Source organism: Vidua macroura, chromosome 15 (genome assembly GCF_024509145.1).
Source record: "Vidua macroura isolate BioBank_ID:100142 chromosome 15, ASM2450914v1, whole genome shotgun sequence".
Classification (NCBI taxonomy): domain Eukaryota; kingdom Metazoa; phylum Chordata; class Aves; order Passeriformes; family Viduidae; genus Vidua; species Vidua macroura.
Window position 1 is genome coordinate 18,249,816 of NC_071585.1, and position 23,453 is coordinate 18,273,268.

Below are 23,453 nucleotides of genomic sequence, written 5' to 3' on the forward strand. Positions count from 1 at the left end.
GCCAAGAGAGTCCTTTAATCCCTTGGTTAAATATTTGAGGTAATACTGTATCTCCCGTGCTTGGATTGCTCGGAGGTGCGGTGGAGAGGAGGAGGGTAGGCTTGGCCAGCACAAACATGCTGCTCTGCCGTGCTGAAAGGAAAACATGGCAAAAAGAGCAGTGGAAGAAAATACGTTGTAGATTTCCAGGGCTTTTGGAGTCCTGCGGCTCCTTGGCAGCCGTTTCTGGGTCTGGTAGAGAATTGTACATTTCGTGTGAGCGGAGGAGTGTGGCCCCCGTTCCCCGTGTTTGCTCCTGCTGTGCCAAAGGCTTCCTCACCTCTGGAAGGGATTCTGGAGGCCTGCAGAAAACTCCTTGTTGTTAGTTTTGATTTTGGAATGCATTTGCAAGCCTCGCTGCCAGCTTGAGCAGCGTTGGCCGGTTGTGAGCGGGTCCCTCGGGGGTGCTGGGGTCACGGTGTGGCCCATCCCAGCTTCGCGCGGTGACTCTCCCGTGGCACCTACGGCACCGCCGAGCAGCCAGGGCAGTCTGTGCCCTCTGTGCCTGCTCATGGCCAACAGCGTTTTGGGCTGTGAAAAGAAGCCATGTGGAGAGCCAGAGCGGCCAGGGCTGTTCTGTGGCAGCCCGTGTGGCTTTGGAGTGGGTGTCCGCGTGCTGGGCTCGAGCCAGGCTCTGGCAGTCAGAGCAGAGTCCATGCAGGGAGCAGGGTGTCCCATCCCAGCCCAGCCTGCTCCCACAGACTGGTCCTGGTTTGAGCAGACCCCCCCCCCCCAGATCCATGGAAAGGTTCTTGTTTGTCAGGAAAAGTGTTCATTGAAGCCAGGACACACGAGGCTGTTCCGCGAGCGCTGGACTTGGTCAAGCGCTTGTTGTGGAGCGTTCAGCAGCTGGGAGATCAGGAGGCTGCGTGTGGGAGGTGCTGCCCTGCATTTCAGGGAAAGGATTGCGTGGTGGATTGCAGCCAGGACCCAGCCTGGAGTCGTAGATCTATCAGGTAATTCAGGTAGGACGGGAGCTCAGGAGGTTTCTGGTCCAACCTCCTGCTCAGAGCAGGTTCCTCGGGGTGTTACTGGTCAGAGCTGAGAGCATCCGAGGGAGGAGAGGGCACAGCCTGCCTGGGCTCCAGCCCAGCTGCTTCCCTGGCCTCCTGACCCCAAGGCTGAACCTCTCTCGTTTCAATTTACACCCGCCCAGAGAAGCTGTGGTTGCCCCATCCCTGGTCCAGATCCACGCTGGACAGGGCAGGGGGTAGGACTGGATGAGATTTAAGGGCCTTTCCAGTTTAAACCATTCCATGATTCTCTGGTTCTGTGACAGCTTCTGCTCCCTTTTTCTATCATCTGTTGAAAAGAGGCCTTTGTTTGGGAGAACCAGCCTGCTCCTCCACCCTTGGCTCTTGACCCCTGGCGCAGCCAGGGTGCCTCTCCAGCTGTCTTGACCCCTCCTAAAGAAACCCCTGCCTCGATTCTGGTGGCACCATTTCTTCAGAAACAAAATGTGCATTGTTGCTCCTAATCTGAACGGAGTCTTGTGCTCCTCCAGCCTGCTCACCTGCCTCCCACTGCCCACCAGCAGACTGGGAGCTGCTGTGGCAGGGCTGGCAAAGCCAGTCAGCTGCAGGAAAGCAGTGCACGAGCTGCTGATGGTACCAGGGTGCAGCACAGGAGCAGAGCCAGCCTGCAGAGGTGCAGACACAGGTCTTGGGTGCTTGCAGAGAGCTGTGCATACCAAAGGTTCCATGGAGCAACCAGGACAGGACTGCCTGGATTATCCTGTTCCAGAATCATGAGAATGCCCTCAAAACCGCACAGGTGGTGGTGCTGCCTGCGTGCTGCCCTTCTCCCCTGCCGTGCCCATCAGCTGAGGTGAGGGCAGCTGGCTCATCCAGCACGTCAGGGGCTGTGGCTGTGCATTAATGCAATACCTTGTGGCACTTAATTGCTAATGGCTTACACTGCCCTTCAGGTGCGGAGTGGGAGCGATGGGAATGCCGCCTGCATGGAAAGGGATCCAAGAGACACTTTGCTGCTGAAGGTGGAGTGTGTTGACACATGAGGCAGCTCCTTGTCCTCAGTTATCCTCCTCCATCCATCAAAAATACTGCTGTGGGCTGTTCTGTTAGGGTTCTTATCTTACAACACCGGGGTGCAGCGTGTTATCTTCGTGTTACCTATTCCGCAGGGATTTCCTTGAGCAAGAGATGAGGGTTTAACCTTTGGACTCACAGAAATATCCACCCGATGCTTTGACTGTATTTCTGTAACCAAAGAACCCTACTGGAAAGAATGTCTGGTTTTCCTTTGATTTGACTGTAGAGTGTGGGGAAGGATTGGCACGGTGGGGATGGTAATTCCATGTGCAAATTCAGGCTCTGGAGAGATTAGCGCGGACTGGAGTTTGTTTCTTAATTATAATGAAAAAAGTAAACCCAAATGTCAAATTACATCTTAGTGAGATTTAAACATAGAATGTGGCTGCATTAGCCAAGACATTTGTCACAACTTGAGGAGATTTACGCTGTGTCTCACAGTCAGAGCAGCCTCCAGACAGCCCTCATCACGCCGTTAACTCTTACCACTTGTTACTCATTTGGATAAAGCCCCCGTGTTGACTTTGGATTTTCTTCCATGTTGCAGAGGCTGGAAACAGGAGAAACTGCTAACTCCATGACGGAGCAGTGGTGTTTGGTTTTGTTAAGATACTCAGGATCAGTTTCTTATGGATTTTCTGCTCTGCTAACGCAGTTTGCAAATGTATGTGGTGGAGGCCAGAGCGATTCTGAAACTTCCTTGGAACCTGAGTCAGGAATAAAAGCTGTGTTGGCTGATGGTGGCTGTGCTTGGCTGCGGGTTTAGGAGAGGCACAAATTAGGCTGTGTCTTGTGGCAAAGAACAAGGTAAGCATTTAGGTAAGGTTGTGGTGAATGAGTGTGGAGGAGGAGGAGGAGGAGGGTCAGGGGGGCCCTTCTGGCTCTGCACAGCTCCTGACAGGAGGGGACAGCCGGGGGGGTCGGGCTCTGCTCCAGGGAACAGGGACAGGAGGAGAGGGAACGGCCTCAGGCTGGGCCAGGGCAGGCTCAGGGTGGGCAGCAGCAGGAATTTCCCCATGGAAAGGGTGCTCAGGCCCTGGAACTGCCCAGGGAGGTTTGGATCCCCATCCCTGGAGTGTCCCAGGAAGGGCTGGAGGTGGCACTCGGTGCTCTGGGCTGGGGACAAGGTGGGGTTGGGGCACATGTTGGACTCCACGGGCTGGGAGGGCTTTTCCCCCAGCGCTGCCGGACCCGCTGCCAGCCCGGAGCCGCGGCCGCTCCCCACTAGATGGCGGCTGAGACCGGCCACTCGTGGCCCCTGTGCCCCGGGGGTGGCACAGCAACGCGGGGGTGGCACAGCACCCCGGGGGTGGCACAGTGCCCCAAGGGTGGCACAGCGCCCCAAGGGTGGCACAGTGCCCCAAGGATGGCACAGCACCCCAAGGGTGGCACAGTGCCCCAAGGGTGGCACAGTGCCCCAAGGGTGGCACAGCAACGCGGGGGTGGCACAGCACCCCAAGGGTGGCACAGTGCCCCAAGGGTGGCACAGCAATGCGGGGGTGGCACAGCACCCCAAGGGTGGCACAGCACCCCGGGCTCTGGGCAGCGGGGTGAGCCCTGCCCGCACCCACGGGCTGCTGGTGCTGCTCGGAGCGGGGACAGCGCTCACCTCCCACTGTGTCCCCAGACCCAGCACAGCCCCAAACCTCCTCTGTTCCTCCTCTGTTCCTCCTCTGTTCCTCCTCTCTTCTTCCTCTCTTCCTCCTGTTCCTCCTCTGTTCCTCCTCTGTTCCTCCTCTCTTCCTCCTCTCTTCCTCCTCTGTTCCTCCTCTGTTCCTCCTCTGTTCCTCCTCTCTTCCTCCTCTCTTCCTCCTCTCTTCCTCCTCTCTTCCTCCTCTCTTCCTCCTCTCTTCCTCCTCTCTTCCTCCTGTCCCTCTGCTCTTCCTCCTCTCTTCCTTCTCTCTTCCTCTTCTCTTCCTCCTGTTCCTCCTCTCTCCCTCCTCTCTCCCTCCTCTCTCCCTCCTCTCTCCCTCCTCTCTCCCTCCTCTCTCCCTCCTCTCTCCCTCCTCTCTCCCTCCTCTCTCCCTCCTCTCTCCCTCCTCTCTTCCTCCTCTCTTCCTCCTCTCTTCCTCCTCTCTCCCTCCTCTCTTCCCCCTCTCTTCCTCCTCTCCCTCCTCTCTCCCTCCCCTGTTCCTCCTGTTCCTCTGCCTCCCCCTCCCGCGGTGTGTCCCCTCATGGCTCCTGCACACGGGCTGGGTGCCACGGCTGCTCTGGCCGTGGATGTGCCTCTGGAGCTGGCCGAGCCCTGCTCCTGTGCCAGTGCTCCTGGTGGCACATCTGTCCGTGGGCCTGGAGCTCCTCCAGCCCTGCTGCTGGAGATGCCCCCGTGTTCGTGTGGCAGTGACAGCAGAGCCCAGCCCCACATTCCTGCCCAGCACACCTCTCACCTCCTCCTTGGATGTTGCTTCTGGGAAGTCTTTCAGAAATTGTTTTTCATTTTCCTTGCCTAATTATACGAAATGGTGAGAGATTTATTTCCCAGTGGAAACGCTGTCTCTTGAACTCACTCCAGTGCTTTCAAACTCAGCATTCCTGTTATTTTGGCTCATTCAAAAAATAAATTCACTTGAAGGACTTCAGTCCCAGCCTGTCTGCAGGGGGATGGACAGGCACCCACTGCTCACCTTCCCAACCCCTTGTACTGCCCTGGGGCTCACTGGAGCTGCAGATCTGCTTTATCATGTGAGTTCATTCCATCTCAGTTGTCAGAGGTGGTAGAAGAAGCCTCACCCCGAGCATCTTTGAGCACAGATGGTGTCTGTGGCCTGGGCTCTCTGCACAGGGAGCCTGTGGGCGAGTGCCGGAGTGATCCCCGTGTTCTCTGCTCTGCTCTCCCAGGGTCTGCTCCGTGCCTGCCTCTTCTGTGTCTTCCCTCACAGCCTTTTTCATGCTGAACTTTGATTATGCTCTCAATCCCACAGACGTGTTTTTGTCAGCTTTCTGGAAAATATGGTTTTTTGTGTGCTCTGTCTTGCTGTTTTTCATGGCCTTCATCCTGCCTGGGTTTGTTTGCTTATAGCAGATTTCTTTTGTTGTTCTCTATGACCTGAGTCATTCCTGTTGCTGCTTCTCCATCTCCCTGTCTCTCTCTTAACTGAACAGAACATTTTTTCCCCTACTCTGCTCACTCCTAATGTCTAAGTTTCTATTGTTTGCTGCTTCTCTTTGCCTCTACTCTGTTCCCCAGCCCAGACAACCCAGTGAACTTTCCCTGAACTGGAGCTCAGTCTCTCCATGCTCTGGGGGCATCGGTGCCACCCCGCAGTGCAGGGAGCTGTGGTGATGGTGAGTCCCACTGGGAACAAAACTGGCCCAGGGGAGCCCCTGCTTGGCATTTTTTTTTTTTTTTGCATCCCACAGCTCAAGATTATTGCCCCAATTTTTTTTTGTCCTTTTTGGGGACAAGGTAGTAGCAGAGGATCCTCAGAGAAGCAGGGTCCATGTCATGTTCCATGTTAGTTCTGGGATCGCGTGCTCTTGCCGCTGCTCCCTCATTCCCCCTCTCCTGTTTGGTAACCCTTTAAGCCTGTAATAGCAGTAACTTTACATGGAGTTTGTAAGCTTTTATTTTGCTTCTAAATAACTTAAGCCAGTGAGGTCTTAAGCCCTGACTTCAGGCTTTTATTCCTGGTTCCAGCAACTGCTGCTTCAGTGGCTGCCGGCTCGCCCAGCTGGAGTCACTGCGGCTGCTGGGGTTTGTGCTCTGCTTAAGGAGCTGTTTCAGAGAAAAATACTTAAGAGAAGCATTATAGATGATTTTGAAAAGAGCAAAGAGCCCTCTGGATTGCTTTTACACACCTACAAGTGCTGTCCCACCCAGTTCTGGCAAGTCTGTGACCCCTTGTTCCAGCTGTGCTGTCGGGGGTGTCCAGGAGCAGAGCAGTGCTCCTGTCTCTGGTGTGAATGCCTCGCTGTTTCTGTAATGCATTCCTTGCTCTTCCCCGGGGCCTGTGCTGCAGAAATTGGCCACGAGAGTTTGGCTTTGCCTGCACACTGGGGTGGCTGGTCCCAGGACACCAGTGGGGAGCCTTTGGGAGAGTTTTGCTCTCCCTTTGGGAGATGTTGCCTCTGCTGGGGACCCGGTGGCAGCCACTTATCTCCTTCTGTGTGATGTCACTGCTGATACCCCCGAGAGGAGCTCACAGGGGGTCAGGGCTGGGGATGTGGCTGTGGCTCCTGGTCCACAGGACGTGGCACAACACACGTCTCCTACGTGGGACAGCCACCAGCTCTGCTGCAGGTGTGTTCTTGGGTTTTGGGTTCAGGCTGGGGCTGAGTGCGGTGCTCAGGGGTGGGATGGGTCTGTGGGGTGCCTGGGCAATGGGGATAATTGAACCTGGATTGCAGCACAGATGTGGAACAGGATGGAGCAGCTGCTTGCAGCAGCTTGTTTGTGAGCCTGGGCCCAGAGAGGTGAACCAGCCTCAGGGCAGGGAGCAGGGTGCTTGCATCCAGAGATTTCGTGTCGTGGTTTGGTGGGAACTTGCTGTCCACCCTTCAGCCATGCTGGCAGCCTCAGCAGGGAGGCACAGAGCCTCAGCTGGAGTGACAGACCAAAGAGAGCATACTCACTTTCCTTTCCTCTCTTTATCACCTCTGCTTCGAGTTATTTGAGCAGGCAATTCAACAAACATGTAGAAATTCAGGGAATAGCTCCATGTTGGGAGAACAAATTTCCCTGCCAATTTAAATAGGCTATTAGAGTATTGTTTCCTACTTTAAATTAAAAATTAAAGTAAATGGTTCATGCTACGATGACTTGCAAAGCCAGCCTCTTCCATTATTTCCCCCTTTATTGGGTCTTACATTTGGTTTTAAGCAGTGATTTACTGTCCTGCTGCAGCCCCACCACCTTCCCTCACCCAGGGGTTTTTCTTCTCCCAGCTGCAGCCCCAGAAGAAGGTCTTTGGACTCTGTTGTTTTGATAATTTTATTTCTGTGTTCACCCTCGTTTTGTCATTCCTGGCAGATCTGTGTGTGGAGCTGGGCTCTGCAGGATCAGGAGCAGGACTGGGAGCAGGACTGGGGTCAGAAGCAGGACTGGGATCAGGAGCAGGACTGGGATCAGGAGTAGGATTAGGATCAGGAGCAGGCAGGCTGCAGGCTCAGGCCATGGCAGGGTGGATGTGTCCCACGCTGTCTCACAACCAGTGCTTGTTGGATGGTGGAAATGGTGGTGGGGGAGTGTTGGCAGCCCCTGGGGTGGGGTACAGGCAGGGCTGAGGGTTTCCCAGGGAGGTTAGGAGTGTTGTGGAATTTCAGGTCCTGTCTGGAGAGGGATAAACATTCTGCTGCACTTTTGGAGAGGGACACCAGGAGCCTTTAAAGCCCCACTGGGCTGGCTCCCAGGTCCAGGAAAGAACCTTGTGCAGCATCCCAGGATTGGTCCAAGAAACCTCTGCAGCCACCCTGGGCTTAGAGAAGTCTCTCAGGATGGGACTGTGTCCCCTTTCTGCTGCTTTCCCCAGACCCCCACACGTGTCCCCAGGTGCAAATGGGGGATTGAAAGGGGTCTCACCTCGGGGATGTCCCAGTCCTTAAAGCTCCAGGCAGTGGTGACTGAGCCAGTCCTGGCACGAAGCCACCACCCTTGTTCGGAGCACCCGGGCAGTGTCAAAGCTCTTTCAGAGAGGAGGAGCGCCAGGCACGGCTGCATTACAGTTATTTTAAAAATAAAGATGACACTGCCATTTAAAATTAGGCCGGTTTTGATGTGTTGAGAGCCCGTGTTCGTCAGCAGACGTTGGGAGGAGGAAGGGTGTGTGTGCTGGCTGGGGCTGGCCGGGCTCCAGGCAGAGCTGCCGGAGGAGGATGTGCAAGTTGTTGCTCAAGCATCCTAGAAAACTTGGGGGAAGCTTAGAGCAGTAGAAGTTTTCACTTTTAATCAGTTATTTAAGTGATCCCAACATGTCTCCTTCGCTGGACCCAGCTTAAAAATGCTGCTCTGGGAAACTTTAGGCCCTTTAGTTATTCCAGAAATGCATTTTGTTGGAGCAGTTGACCTTTAGCTGTGTTATTCCGAGGCTGCTGCGTATGTGACACGCTCTGCTCCCCTCGCTCCCACACACCCCCCAGAGTGGCTGCTGCTGCATTCCCTGTTCAGAGTGAGCCATGGGAAGCTGACAGTTTGACCCAGGTGATTTTTTTCCCTCGTTCTGACCCAGGTGATTGTTTCCTTGGGTGACAAACACAGTTATATAACTGCGCTGAGCTAAGCAGCCCAGCTGGCTGGCGGGGAGCCCGGCTGGCCTCGGCTCCAGAGGCCCTTGGGAATGCCTGCACTTGTAATAAAATGTGGGCTTGTTTTTAATTAGAACCATCCTTTAGCTCAGCTCCGAGAGACAGAAGAGCAAGACCCATGTAGGGGATTCTAAGCCCCACAGATGCTTCATTTTTGATAGATTTTTTCTTTTCTGTCTTTTGATCAGGCTATAAGTTTGGGTATAAGTTTGAAGCTGAAATTTATGTTGGAAGGAAGGAGCAGGAGAGAGAAAGGGGGACACCAGGTGGGAGATGACTCCGAGTGCGATGAACAGTAGGTTGGGAGGGAAGGAAGGAAGGAAGGAAGGAAGGAGCTGCCAGAGTCCCTGGCCACCCTCTTCCAAATGAACAGCTTCGTCTGCATGACATAAACCAGCATTTCACAGTGGGTTTCTGCTGCCCTGCCAAGTTCTCCACTTGGGGAAGTAAGGCATAATTTTCCCTCCCCTCCTGCTGCAGAGAGGTTTGCAGGGATGTGGGCTGGGAGAGATCATACTCCTATCTATATCCTTCTGGCTCTCAGAGCAGGGAAGGTTATTTCTAACCACAACACAGTGTAGTCTAGCTCTGAAAATCCTGCTTGTAGTACGAAAACCTGGCTCTCAGACAGAAATAGAACAGGGCTGATAAGGCAGAGCCAGGAACAAGGGCTGATTTCATCAAGGTTGCCAGGTGTCCTGCTTTTAACAAGGAAATAGGCTTTTTGTACATGAGCTTTGCTGGGGTGCTGCTGCAGGGCTGTGAAGCAGCTCCGCAGTGCCGAGCTCAGGGGCAGGTCCGGAGGGTCCACCTCCCTCTTCTCTCCTTCCTTCTCTCCATTCTTCCTCTGACCCTTCCCTGTTGCTGCAGGGACAGGATTCAGGGTGCCCCCCCTGCCTCAGTGCCATCTCTGGGGTCTCTCTGGGTGCCAGAGCTCCAGCCCTGCTCTGGCCATCCCTGTGCCCGTGGAGGGCCCTGCTGGGGACTCTGGGGACACGATCAGGCACATCCCTGCTGTCCCAGTGAGGAAGGCATCAAGAGGAGAGACTTGCAGGTTCTGTTGCAGGGCAGTTGAGGTGTGGAGAGGGACGTGTGGGATCCCCAGCTTTCCCTGCTCGGGCTGTGAGCTCCGGGGTGCTCGGGGTGCTGCAGACACCCAGCAGCAGCTGAGTCAGTCGGGGTGGCCTCACTCCAGCTGGAGCTCTGCTCTCCAGCCCATTTGCCCTTATAAAAGGGTTGCAAAACACTCACGTGGGATGTCTGTGCTCCTCCTGCCCATGGCTCCCCAGACTGTCCCAGCGTGGCTGGGAAGCCACTTGGGCTACCAGGTCTGAGGGAAAGTCATTACCCGTTAGGCTTGTGCATCTCTTGAGCTGAAAGTTGAAAGACTCATTCCTGGCTGTTTTGAGGATTTCTGAATATGAATCACAAGGAAATTGCATAACACTGCAGCATTTCCTCCCATTGCTCTGGACCTTGCAAACACCCTGCTCCCCCAGGGAGACCAGGGAACTCTGGCAGGACTGGCCCGTTCTGAGAGTCCAAATGGAAAGTCTGGCTTGAAGGGAAGCACCAGCACCAGTGAAGGGAGTGGGAGGTGGAATCTTCCACGCCAGGGCATGGAGTTGAAATCCCCCTCTCTGCAAACCAGAGCTGCTGGCCTCCTGGTCTCCAGTGCTTTCCTTAAACCCCTCTTTCCTCTGAGCAGCTGGACAATCCTTCCCTCTAGATTTTAGCCATCAGGCAGAATTTCACGCCAGTGTTGGAATTGGAAGGATTTTGGGAATTGTGCTAAACACTGCAGCCTCCAAGGGATGCAGCTTAGGTTGGGCTGTTTTGGATTTTCAACTTTAAAGGAAAGTGAATGAAGCTTAAAATGAAGCAAGTGCCATAGGAAATCATAGCCCACGTCTTGTGGAGGTTAATGAGCACCATGGGCAACAGCATGACCCCTGAAATGAGGAAATAAAAATGAAATTTCTCAACATCATCTTTTTGTAGTTCCCCTTCCAACCCTCATACTTCCTTTTCCTTTTCTTTTCCCACAGTCCAGTGTCATCCCAAACCACTCACATACCCATTTGCTCTTTGCAGTTTGTTTAGGATCAGGTTGGAAAACTGATGGGTTGAATTCTTCTTGATTTGATGGGTTGAATTCTTGGGTTAGGTTGGAAAACTGATGGGTTGAATTCTTCTTGATTTGATGGGTTGAATTCTTGGGTTAGGTTGGAAAACTGATGGGTTGAATTCTTGATTTATCAGTGCACAAGCAGGAAGTGCATCAGATGATGAAGAGTGGCTGTAGGACTGTTTTAGGCTCTGGATGGTGCCTGAGGGGTGTTTCAGGCTCTGGGTGGTGGCTCTGGGTGGCTGTAGGAGTATTTTAGTCTCCAGATGGTGTCTTTCAAAGGATTTCCGATTAGGGAAATCCACAGCTGATGTTTGCATGGTGCACAGCTCCAGTGTCGGGTGTGTGGTAGTGGCAGGGCTGAATTTAGAGGGGGCAGGAGCAGGTGCAGCACCTGCATTGCTGCTTCTGCCCAGGCTTTGGTCCATGAGCAATTTGGGACATGGATCCAGGAGCAAACACTGGGTGTGAGTGAGTGACCCCCAGCTCATCCCTGGGCTCATCCCTGCGGCTCCAGGGGAGCAGGGAGCTGCCTCCTGGGCTGTGTGCTCCTCTGCCACACCCTCGAACATCTTAGAGCTCTTAATCATCCCTATAAAACCATTTCCTCTGCAAAACATAGCATGTATTTGGTGAAATGTCTCAGCAAAGGAAATAACTGGTTCTTTGATGAATTATCTTAAATATCAAGTTCATAATTGAGCATAGTGCAAGTGTCAAAGTAGTCATGAGTTGTCACTGCTCTCATAAAATTTATCTTTCTGGATTACTTGCAGATGCATCTTGGAATTTTTCAATAATAGCTTGTAAAGGCCTTCTTTAAGCTTCCAAACAGCAATTATCCTGCAGGAATGAAGCAGCAGTAGCTTCTGCTAAAAAAAAATTATACAATCTGGTTTTGTTCAGGATATTTGACCATCAACAGTAGGAGTTTAGAAAACTAAATACAAGCTATCAAAGTCTGTAAGTGTTTTACTATCCTAATATATATTTTTTGTATACACATCACTTCTGAAACTGCCTGGGAGAATATTTTGGCTCTGGAAATACAATCAAGTGGGAATAATTAGTGAGAGCGAGATGTTAAAGCATGGCAGTGCTGCAGGGCAGGGATTTGTCTCCACGTTAGTCACTAGTCCCAATTCTGGGAGTTTTATAACCCAGCCTGTTCTCACACGTGTCCATGGCCCACAGGCCCTTCACCTCCCAGCAATGTTTCTTCCCTCTGATTTCCCACCCTTTGTCAGTGACTAATACTGGGAAGTGAAAGAAGTTTTTGATTTCACGAGAAACTCTCTGGGTTTAGGGCTGTTTGCTCCAGAGTGTGTTAACAACAGGAAAAAACAGTGTGTGGGCATCAAAATGCACTCATTTGATGGTGTTTTATTGTCTGGCCTGGTGCTGGGCGATGTGTGTGTCTGCAGAGCTCCTGCCTGCCTGTCCCCAGCAGAGCTCCCACGAGCTGGGTGTTGGATGCTGTCACCCTGGGAGGTGGCACTGTGCTGTCCCTTTGTGTTCCCCTGGCCCACAGCTGTGTGTGTGAGGCAGCCACAGCCAGCCTGGGCATGGGAATGGTGCAAAAACATCTGAGAGAGAGGGTGAGGGCAGGGGGAAATCAAACCCAGCACTCGGCAGTTGTGTGGAAGAGGGTTCAGAGAGCTTTTCCAAGGTGCTCCCAGCCCATCTCTCCTGGGACAGAGCTGCTGCAGTCCTGGGCTCAGTGCCATGTGTGTGGTGTGGGGAATAGCAAGAACCTCTGTAAAATTCTGCACCCTTTCCCGAGGGGAGGTTGGTCCATGAACTCACTCACGTGCGTGTGAGGCTTAATCTTCAAATGCATCCTTCTGCTTTAAGCCCTGCCTGTTATCAGAGCTGTTTTGGAAAGAGTGGGATATCAACATCCTCAGGGCCAGGCTGGGCAGGAGCGACCTTTGCCAAGGCACGAGCCCAAGGGGTTGCCAGCAGAGCAGGGGTGACCCTTGGGCCACTGGAGGAGCCTCACTCCTGGACCTCTTCTACAGCAGCCCTTTCCTCAAACTTGGAAACTTTCTCTTATCCAGAAAAATCTCCCTCTAAAAGATTTGAGGCAGCATAGGAAAAGTATTTGTTGGAAAAGGAAGGGATGTTACAGACTTGGGGCTTGGCTAAAACCTTGCTGGTGTGGAGTTGTGCTAGTGGATTATCAGAGACAATGGATAAAAGGTTTGTCCTCGATACAATGGGTGCAGGGTGCCAGTCTCTGTGTTTTATGGTTGCTGTTGACCTCTGTGTGAAACGTCCCTCTTGCTGTGTGCACACTTTGCAATTAATGGCAAAAGCATATTGTGTTTCCTTGTTTGCCCTTTTCCCTTGTTTTAAGAGCAGTCTCTGGTGATAACAAGCTCTGTTGTTTCATGGATCCAAACTGGAAGAGCAAACGTGCAGGCAGAGGATCTCCCCGGAGCTGCTGTGCTGTGCACTAGGAGTTGGAATGGTTTAGGTTGAAATGGTTAAAAACTCATCCCATTCCACCCCCTGCCATGGGCAGGGACACCTCCCACCATCCCAGGGCGCTCCAAGCCTGATCCTTTGCCGTGTTTAGTGTCACCTGTGTGGGGGGATGAGCCAGGGCACGAAATCTGTGTGTGATCCCAAGGAAGGGCCGTGTGTCTCCAAGCCTTTGAGTAACAGGCTGAGCCCCAGTCCCTGCAGTGAGCCCTCAAGAGAGGCTCTGAAGTTGGGGGGAGAACTTCCTTAGGGAAGGCTGACTCCATGCTGGGGCTGCAGGGCTGTCGGGGGAGCCTGCGGGTGTTTTCCTTCCCTCTTTCCACTCATTTAATTTTCTTGATATAAACACTGTTCCTAGAGGAAAACTCACTTGCTGACTGCAGCTGGTTTTGCTGCTGAATCATCTGCTGCTTGCCAGATGTGGCTGATGGATTTTCTCCTGCAAACAATCATCTCTGCTTGGTCTTGTGTTACGTAGCCAGGTGTCCTGGGAGGGGGGGAGGGAAGATGCTCCTTGGAGGGGTCAGTCCCTGCCCAAACTCCAGTTTTGAGCTGCTCCATTGGATTCCTGAAGGGAGGTGCAGACAGGTGGGGTCGGTCTCTTCCACTGGGCAGCGCTGACAGAACAAGAGGACACAGCCTCAGGCTACGTCAGGGCAGGTACAGGTTGGATATTAGGAAAAAAATTTTCACTGAAAGAATAATAAAGTACTGGAATTGTCTTCCCAGGGAGGTGGTGGAGTCACCATCTCTGGGTGTGTTTAAAAAAAGACTGGACGTGGCACTTGGTGCTATGGTCTGGTTGAGGTGTCAGGGCATAGGTTGGACTTGATGATCTTGGAGGTCTCTTCCAACCTCATTATTCTGGGATTCTGTGATTCTGGGATTCTGTGATTCTGGGATTCTGGGATTCTGGGATTCTGGGATTCTGGGATTTGTGCTTGCCCATTTGAGCACATCCTGGGTGATCCAGGGTGTCCTGCCATGCTCTGGCTGGTGCCCAGCAGGACAGCTCAGGAGCAGCCTGTGTTTGGGTGACCTCCAGGGAAGGGACCTGTTTATGTGCCCTGCCGGTGGCACGCCCTGTGGCACACAGCCTTGCTGGGTGGTTTTGGTAGCAGTGGCCCTTGGGGCACCCTGGCTGGGCAGCACGGTGAGCTCTGCTGTGCCAGCAGCGCCCGAGCCTGGCTCTGACCCTCTGAGAGCACCACAGGCAGCTCCCCAACCTCGCCCTGCAGCTGGATGGAGCTCCTGGGGCACATCCCCACAGCAGGGACCCTTCATCCCTGTGGGTGCCAGGGGCTGGGATGCCTGGAGCTGAGCCCTGCCCGTTGCTGCTGGGTGTTGCTATCAACACTGCCTTTGGAAGCTCGCCCTGCCCGCTGGCTATTTCAGGAGGCAGCATGTGATGCAGGCAGCTCCCTCTGCAAGGGGGCTCCCAGCCCTGTTCCCAGCAGCTTGCTGTTCAGTGGACACATCCAGGGTGAAAAATGCGTATTTTGTGATTGGCTTTTTTTGCAAATATTACGCTGAATGCTATATGTGTAATGTTAGGAAGTTGTGCTGTATTAATTCTCTTAAGTGGTATGTTAAATGCAGTTTTAGGTTATAACATAATGTTAAAATGGAAACTCTGCGATGTAAGATATTTTTTACTAGCTGAAGAAAGGGATGAGATAATCAAGAAACTCTCTGCACAGAGATAACAGCGACAGGGCACACAAAGAGTTACAGCCTCCTTATCAGAAAAGACAAACATCCTTCCACCTTCTCTCCATCTTTATGGAACCACCAGGAGTAAGGGGAAGAAGTTGACAAAAACCAGAAAAATTCTTAATTAGCAATGAATTTCTGCACCATGTATGAGATCTATGAAGATGCAACAGGCTGTTGCTTTTAAGGGTTGTTCCTTTGTTCACAAGGCATGGTTTTGACAGCTCATTGCCCAAAAACATCCAGACATCCAAAATTCTTTGCTTTTTTATTGTCTCATAGTGTCCTAATCCTCATTGTCCAAATTTTTATTACTCTAATTTTATTGCTATTTTTAATAACTATTTTATTACTAATAAACTTTTAATATTTTAAAAAACAAGTGATTGGTGTTTTTCACATCCAGGGTGCTGCTGGAGCACTGCGATGTGTTTGTGTGTTCCTGGTGGCACTGAAGGATTACTTTAAACCATTTTACTCTGTTGAGCTGGAGAAATACAACCTGTCTGAGGGCTGATCTTCTTACAGCTGCTCTTGGTATTATCCTGGGCTTTTAAAGTGCCCTCACATCTTGACTAAAACCTCCTGCCAGTGTTTTCCCTTTTTGTTGTGTCCGCTGAAGTGTCACTTTGATCTCCAGCAGCCAGTGGTGGTGTGGTGATGGGGGTGGGAGGAGGAACATGGGTATTTGAAGGTTGGAGAGGTTTGGGATGGAGTCCTGGTGGTGGCTCTGCTGCTGTGAGCAGTGCTGGATGCGTTCAGGGCCTCATCCTGCTGCACTTCTTGTGCTCTCTAAATGAATGTTTCCTTTTCCTCTCCTGCTCTTTGCCTGACTCGTTTGCTCAGGCTGTACCTGAGGTGGTTGGTACCTGCTCCCTGCCCCAGCTGCCCCTACCAGAGGTTCCTGTAATGCCCAAAAGGGAATTGCCTGCTTTGCTCTACATGTGTCTTTCAGGAGAGGAGTTGCAGGATCATGGGACAGTTTGGGTTGGAAGAGACCTTTAAAGGTCATCCAGTCCAATCCCACCCTCATTTTGTTTAGAAACCTCTAATTTCTGTTTTTACCTGGTCCATCCTCTTTGCATTCTTTCCTTTTAAGAGCTGTCCTGGTCAGTATTGTAACATAACTCCAGAGCTGGGCCAGCCCAACATTTGTGTGCAGGAGGTCGTGGTGGTGCCTGGGGACCTGGCTGCTGGGGGAGGTCCTGGCAGCAGCCACGCTGTGGTGACACCAGCTGTGCCAGCAGTGCCAGCCCAGCTGGAGCCAGGGTCTTCATGAGGCTTTCTGCTTGTGTTTTCCAGGTGTACAACTCGAACAAGGACAACCAGAGTGAAGGCAGTGAGTATTTCTTCTCAAGCCTGACCCCTGAGAGGTGGCTGAGCTGCGGGAGGGGTCAGCAGGAGGTGCTGGTGACACTGGGCTCTGCTGGGCTCCCTGGAGCTGGGGGGTGACAGGGCTCAGTGTGGGGACCCCAGGGTGGCCCCAGGCAGAGCTGAGTGTGGCACCCAGCAGGGACCAGGGGCAGAAACCTGCTGGTGGGACCTGGGGCTGTGGAGAGCAGTGCCAGGCAGTCCCTGCACCCCTCAGGGTGTGTCCCCTCCTGCCCCAGTGGCACTGCAGGGGTCTGGTGGCCTTGGGACCTGCTCCTGAAGTTCAGCAGAGGGATCAGGTGACACCTGGGACCAAGCAGCTCTTCTCTCTGAGCCAGAATGTGCAGGGTTGAATGTGTCTTTCCAAAGGGGAATTGGAGCAGAAATAGAGGAGTAAGGAGGTCCTGCCCTGTCAAGATTGTCAACAAGAGCCCTTAAAAATAAAAATCTTTTTGTTGTAGTTCAGGCAATCAAAGCCCTGGGTCAAGAAAGCATTTGTTTTTCTTCCTAGAGGAGCAGTTGCACCTGGTCCTGCCTCTTACATCCTGTGTTTTAAAACCCTTAATTGAGCCATTTCCCAGTAGGTTGGATTTGCCATAATTGCAATACTCCAGCCCCAATCCCTTCCCTGCTTCCCTCAGAGCCAGCAGTCAGGCAGGCCCAGGTTGGTGTTCAGTGCTTGGTTCATTTTGGTGCTGCCTCAGACACGACATTTTCATCTGGAGCCCAAGCATTTTTCTCTCAGTAATTGGTATAATTTGCAGCTAATGTGCCTCACACCCATTTCAGCCCTCGCACAAAGCGGCCTCTTCCCCCTCTCTGCTCTCTCCTCTGTGGTTTCTCCTTCCCTTTGATCCTCTCTGGCATCAGCTGCACATCCATCTTTTCCTGCTTGTATCCCCTGGCTCTGTGCCCCCCAGGTGATGCCAGCAGAGCTCAGTGCTGTGCCTCAGCTGGAAGGGCAGCACAGCCAGTGCCCCTGGGGAAGGAGCTCTGCTAGAACAGCTCCTCTGGTCTCTTTTTCCCAGAGGGCAAAAGGAGTTTGTGGGGTGCAGAGCCCAGGGGTGGCTCAGCTCCGTGCTGCCTGCCCATGAGCTGTCAGTGCTCAGTGTCCCTGCACACAGCCCTGGCTCTGCCAGCTCTGTACCTGCTGGTTTGCCTCACGAGACTGTTTTGATGGCCTCTCTTAAAAATGAGACTGTTCCTCCTTGTCTGTCCTTCCTGGTTCTGGGAGCAGCTTGGGACCCCCGGCTGAAGGTGCTTCGGAACCCTCTGCTTGGGCTGGGGCTGCCACTGGTGTGGGCAGAGGGCTGAACTGCTTCAGCCTCGTGAAATCCCTGCTTCAGAGCTCTGCCTGCCTCTCCAGCCACTCTAAAATTGATTCAGCAACTGGTTCTCTGCCAGCAGCCCTTGATCGAGGCTCTTCCTCTAAGGACTTGCAACGAGTGTGGTGATGGAGGATGCAGCTCCTGCCCCTGGCACCCTCCGTGCCTCTGCTTCCTGCCTGCACTTCTGGGAGCCTGGCAGTGCCTCCCAGTGCTGTGGTGGCACTTTTCAGAACGCTGTAATGCTGCAGAGCTCCTGGGTTTTGTGTCCTGCTGTGTGGCCAGATGGCCGTGGGCCTGTGGGTGATTTATCTTGGTGTGCTGCAGAGGGGGAGGAGGCCGAGCAGAGGGGCTGAGTGCTGTCACTGAGCCACGAGAGCCAGGGGAATTTAGATGCTCCAGTTTGCTAACCAGAAGGACTTGCCCTGCTCCATGGAAACAAATCCTCCAGGCCATTTGTGCTTATTGCATGGAACAGCACAAAATTCCTCCTTGCCCTTCCTTCCCACCATTTCACTCTCCATCTTGTACGTCCACTCTTGAGTCCCTTTGGCTGCCCCGTCTGCTCTGCCCTTGTCTGGGTGCTCTGGCCCTTCCCAGCAATCACAGTCATGGAATCACAGAATATTTTGGGTTGGAAGGGCTTTAAAGCTCCTCTTTTCTCCTCCCTACCATGGGCAGGGACACCTTCTACTGTCCCAGTTTGCTCCAAGCCCTGTCCAGCCTGGCCTTGGGCACTGCCAGGGATCCAGGGGCAGCCCAGCTGCTCTGGGCACCCTGTGCCAGGGCCTGCCCACCCTCACTGTAGAAAACTTCAATTTCTCTAACCTAATCTGACCCTCAGTCTTCCTTTCCCAATCTTGGCTCTAACTGGTAGTTAGAGCCCTGAAAACTCATTTCTGGGAGGACTTGAAAGCTCATTCCTCGGGTCTCTGCTTCATGATTTCCCCCCTCCTCTGTGGTTCTCATTTCCAAAATGTCTTTGAAAGAATTCAAACCAGAGATGGTTACATGGCACAGGAACGTGTGGTGGGGAGGCAGAGGAGCTGCTTTGACCTTGCACTGCCCTGACACACAGCTGGAGCCAGGCAGGCTGACAGAGCTGATTCAGCCCCCTGGCCCCTTCCCTTTACACTGATATGTCACATCAGTGTAAAGGGAAGGAATTAATGGATTAAATAGAAATAATCTGCCAGGCAAAAATAGAAAGGGATGAGAGCAGTTCAGTAGCACTTGGAACGTGATGCTGTTGAAGGTCGGATGAGCGTGGGGGTGTGTGGGCAGCAGCTGCTGTCCAGGTGATGTGTGTCACCTGTGCTGATGTAAAATGTTTCTGGGTGGATCCCAGCCCGGGCAGGGCATCTCCTTGGGCTCTGCTGCTCCTGGAGGAAGAGCCTGTGACACGTGTGGTGGCCTGGAGCTGAGCCTCACACCCTGCCCTGAGGAGGGAGAGCCTCAAGGGAGGCTCTTCCACGTGGCCTCAGCCAGGCAGGGACAGTTCAGATTGGAAACTTCTTCTCTGGAAGGGCTGTCCAGCCTTGGCACATCTGCCCAGGGCAGGGGGGGTCCCCATTCCTGGAAGGGCTTTACAGCCATGTGGATGTGGCTCTTGGGGACAGAGGTTAGTGGTGGCCTTGGCCGTGCTGGGGGAATGGTTAGACTTGGTGACCTTGGGGAGCTTTTCAAACCCAGATGATTCCATGGATCTGTCATCTGGGCAGCAGCAGATCCAGATCTGCCTTTGATCTGGACCACTGAATCATTGGTAAATGACTGAGATAAAGAGCAGATGCTCTGAGAGAGGGGAAATCAAGCTTTTACAATGCTCATTGGAAGTTAAATTTAAGGATATATAAAGGCACTTTGGATATTTAATCAGATATTATTTCTGGATATAACTCTTGCAAATAAATCCCCGGCCTTTCCTGATCCAGAGCTTGACAGTGAGTGGAAGAGCTTATTCATGTGCTTAGGGGGATTATGCCAGGTCACTTCATCCAGAGGCACTGCTGGGTCTCCTCCTCCTCCTCCTGCTGCAGGGAGCTGGGATCCCAGCCCTGCCAGCCGTGGGGTGGGGGGCCCTGCAGGGTTATGGAATCATGGGATGGGAAAGGACCTTAAAGATGACCCAGTTCCACCCCCTGCTTCCCATCTTCCACTATCCCAGGTTGCTCCAAGCCCTGTCCAACCTGACCTTGGGGGCCCAAACACGCAAGGGGCTAAGGGAAAACTGCTGGTTTGTGGGATGGCTTGGCACCTCCAGTGGGTGGCAGAGAGCCTGAAGCAGTGATCCAAAACTGTCAGCCCCACGCAGGGATACCCACGGGTCACACAGTGCCCAGCAAGGCTGACCAGACCTGCTGAGCTGGGTTTGCTGGAGCCAAGAGGGTTTCCACACCAGGGTTTTGAGCTCCTCAGGTATCCTTGTGTTTATCAGTGGCCTGGGAATGGCAGCTGTGCCCTGCTGCTGATGGCACGTTGGCTTTGTGCTGCATCCATGCTGGGAGCCCTGAGGGTGCCCAGCAAAGGGCCCTGCAGCTTCTGGATTGCCCTCACGTCCTGTGGCACGGGCATCCTGCAGCTCGTGTGCTTGTGTTGGCTCGGCGCTTCGGCCTGCGTGCCCAGAAAAACATAATGGAGCTGTTTTCCTTTGCACTGCTGTGGGTCCCCGTGCCTTTCACCAGACAGAGCCCACCCCCAGCAGAGCACTCCGAGCCAGGGCTCAGGAAGGGGCTGTGAGCTGGCAGCTGCCCATGGACGGGGCACGAGAGCAGGGGAATGCAGAGCAGGGAAGCTGCACGTGCCTTGCAGAGGGCACTGCCAGCCTGGGCTGCACTCCCTGCCTGCCCTGCCCTGCCCTGAACGAGTTGTGGCTGTCACATCACAGCCTTCCCTGGGCTCTGGAGCCCGGGGTGGCTTTGCCCACCCTTCCCTGAGGGGCTCCTGCCCTGTGGAAGGTTTTTTTCCAAACCTTTCTGTGGGGAGGAACTAATTTTCCCTAACAAATGGCTGGTTGTGGGCAGTGTTTTCCAGGCAGTGGTGGAAAGCTCTCTGTGGGATGAATCCTTCCAGTAGGTGTTGGGGTCCCTGTATTAGTAATTCCTTGAACCTAGAAGTGAAAACCTGCATTGGCACAGGTGAATTGAGTTCTACATCCCATTAACTCTCCTGTTTGAGCTCTCACTCTTAGACTGAGGCAAGGCACCTCACGTGCCATTTTCGGGGATTTGTTGTGTCCAAATGTACAATTTAATTTCTTTCCAAGCAACCTGTTGTCAACTTTCCAGACAAACTTGGGTTATCTCACCTTGATCCTAAATTAATTTTTGTCCATCTGCACTGGTGGATGCCTGGCAGAGCCCAGGGCAGGGCCTGGTTCAGAGGGATGTGGAGGCTGGCATGATGATCAGTGTTTGCCCGGGTTACAGCTGGTACAAACTGCTGTTCTTGTGGTTTTCTGCCCTCGTTTGTCTCCTCCTGGTCTGGGCAGTGGTGCATTGCTGGGATGGCAGGGATTCAGGAGGGCCCTGCCCTGCCAGCTGTTCACCCTGCTCTCTGCCCTTCCCCTGCAGCTGCCCAGCTGGACAGCATCGGCTTCAGCATCATCAAGAAGTGCATCCACGCTGTGGAAACAAGAGGTAGGGCAGCCTCGGGCCGGGCTTGCTCTGGGGCAGCTGTTGGCAGTGGAGCAGTTGCTCTCCTGCCCTTTTCATGGGCAGAATGATTCATGAACCCTCACACCCACATCAGATGAACCCATAACGTGCCGGGGCCGATGCTGAGAAGCGTTTGCCCCGCGGCTGGGCCAGCAGGGACTCCCAGACGTGGGGCAGAGTTAGCAAAAAACACCCTGGGTGTGCAAAGGGGGGTGTTCACTCCAGCATCCTTCCTGCAGGAATGCTGCCAAGCACGTCCTCTCATGTGGGATTCTGTCCCCAAAAGCTCTTGTGAGCCTCCTTGTGTACAGGTGGGATTGTCCCAGCCCCGCAGGGGGTGGTGACATGCAAAAGGCTCAGACCTCAACCTGAAAAACTTGACACAGCAAAATTTTCCCAGATTGTCCTGGCTAAGTGCAGATCCTGCATGGGGCTGCCATGGCTGTGGGAAGGAGGAAAAGTGTCCTCAGATCCTTATTCCTGAGCTAACTGGGGGTAACTCTTCTAATGAAAGGATACGTGAAAACCTTGATATCAACCCCAAATTTTACATTCTTCTGTGGCTTTGTATTTGATAGGTGAGAAGGTTTCATTGGCTTTGCTATTTGAGAAGCCAAAGAAGTGAAAGAAATCTTAGCAGCTCTCGTGACCTTCTGCTGACAAGTTCCTTGTTCCTCCTAGGGATCAATGAGCAGGGGCTCTACCGGATCGTCGGGGTGAACTCCAGAGTTCAGAAGCTGCTGAGTATATTAATGGGTGAGTAGCTGGGATTTTGGTAAAGGCAAGTAGACTGTGCTGCTTTGAAGCCTGGCCAAGCAGGAGCAGAGGCTCTTGTTGGGGTCCCTAATGGTGGTGACTGTGCCCTTAGGACCATGTGCTGGCCGAGGCAGGGAGGTCCTGGGCACCGTGGGCAGGTCTGAAGGTAGGACTCGTGTAGGACTGGCTTCACCAGCTCCTGCTGCAGTCACTGGTGTCCTGCTCACACATGCTCTGAGTTCTGGCAGCCTTCCCAAATGCAAACCAAAATCTTCAAAGAAATAGCTGAAAGCTTTGGCTTTTCATCTCCTACTTGCCCCCTTGTTCCCAGCACCCTTTGAAATTATTTTCTCCTGGATGTTGCATGCTGCCCGTGGCTGTTCTTGCTTTCCCCACGGACTTTCTTGTGCCTGTTTATCTCAGTCTTGCCCAGAGTTTTCCAGCATGTGTTTCCCTCGTGACTGAGACATTGGATCCTGCAGTTCTGGATGCTCCAAGCTGCTGGGTCTTGGCACAGCAGAGGTTTGCTCTGGCTGTGGGGACAGAACCATTTCAGCCCTGACCTCACAGGCAGCATTTCAGTCCCACAGCTGCAGCCCTGGACCAGTCTGTCCATCTGTCCAGACATGCCTGAGACACAACAGTGGAAGAGAGAACAGAGCTGGGCTGGAGCAGGGCAGCTGCCCTTGGCCAGTCCTGTGTGATGCTGCTCAGACTTGGCAAACCACAGATGAAATAGCTGTAGGAATAGGGAAACTAATGCTTACGAATTTGCTAGTGCCCTATTGAATGTGTTTGTTCCTCCTTGGGGAAAATGCGTGGCATTTCTGGTCATCTTCTTTCCCTTCACTTACTGTCTTTCCTTTTCTACATGATTTCCTTTTCCTTGTCCTCACAAAACTCCAGTACTCCTTTCTCTGCATATTTCTTCTTGCAGAAGGTTTTCATCTGTTGTGTTTCAACATCTTTTCCTTCTCCTTTTCCGATTCCTCCTTCTTTTCCCACCATTAAGGTGTTCAGTGAGCAAAGCCCACGGTGGCTGTTACAGCTGTCAGTGTTAACCTGTAGAAAATAGATAATCCAGGTGATTGCAGTAGAAGGGCAGGGCTCCAAATCCGGGTGCAGGGGACCTCGTTGCTGTGGCATTTGGAAAGTTCACTGCAGTCACGAGAGCTGGTGCCTGGTGCTGCTATTAGAGAAGTTTGGCACAGGCTGGGGATGTGAAGGTGCCCTGCAGTCCCAGGGCTGTCCTGTGGCACACACGGTGGGCACGGGGACAGCACCAGTCCAAGAGCACTGCTGATAGAAACAGGCTGGCCTGGTGCCCTGGGGCAGGTCCTGGCAGGTCCACAGCCAGGTCCTCGGGTGATGCTCGTCAGCACATCCCACAGGTGGCAGGGCCATGGACCCCGTTCTCCTGTCACAGAGGTGTCAGTGCTGCTGTCAGTCCCCAGGCTGTGGCAGATGGCAGAACTGGCCTGGGTGAAGAGCTCTGCAGAGCTGGGAGGGATTCAGTTTTGGACACCATCCAGCATCCATTATCTCCTCAGCCACTGAAGCCACTCAGCTGTCACCCTGGTGGCTCCTAAGGAGGTGATAAATTGCTGGTGCTTTTCCTTTGTCCTGGTGTGTCCTCGTTGGTTGGTGGTGCTGGAAGCCCTGCTGGAGGCATCAGGGCTGGCAGTGG

General features: G+C 53.2%; 1 protein-coding gene across 3 annotated transcripts in view; it reads left to right on the forward strand.

Annotated features, from left to right (window-relative positions):
- The window catches only part of ARHGAP26 (Rho GTPase activating protein 26), a 104,368-nt gene that overhangs the window by 34,258 nt on the left and 46,657 nt on the right, over nt 1-23,453 (forward strand). For all 3 annotated transcript variants that reach the window (XM_053991024.1, XM_053991025.1, XM_053991026.1), the window contains exons 12-14: nt 15,961-15,997; nt 20,927-20,992; nt 21,692-21,766. In XM_053991024.1, the coding sequence (XP_053846999.1) occupies nt 15,961-15,997; nt 20,927-20,992; nt 21,692-21,766 (178 nt within the window). The remainder of the gene's footprint in view (nt 1-15,960; nt 15,998-20,926; nt 20,993-21,691; nt 21,767-23,453) is intronic.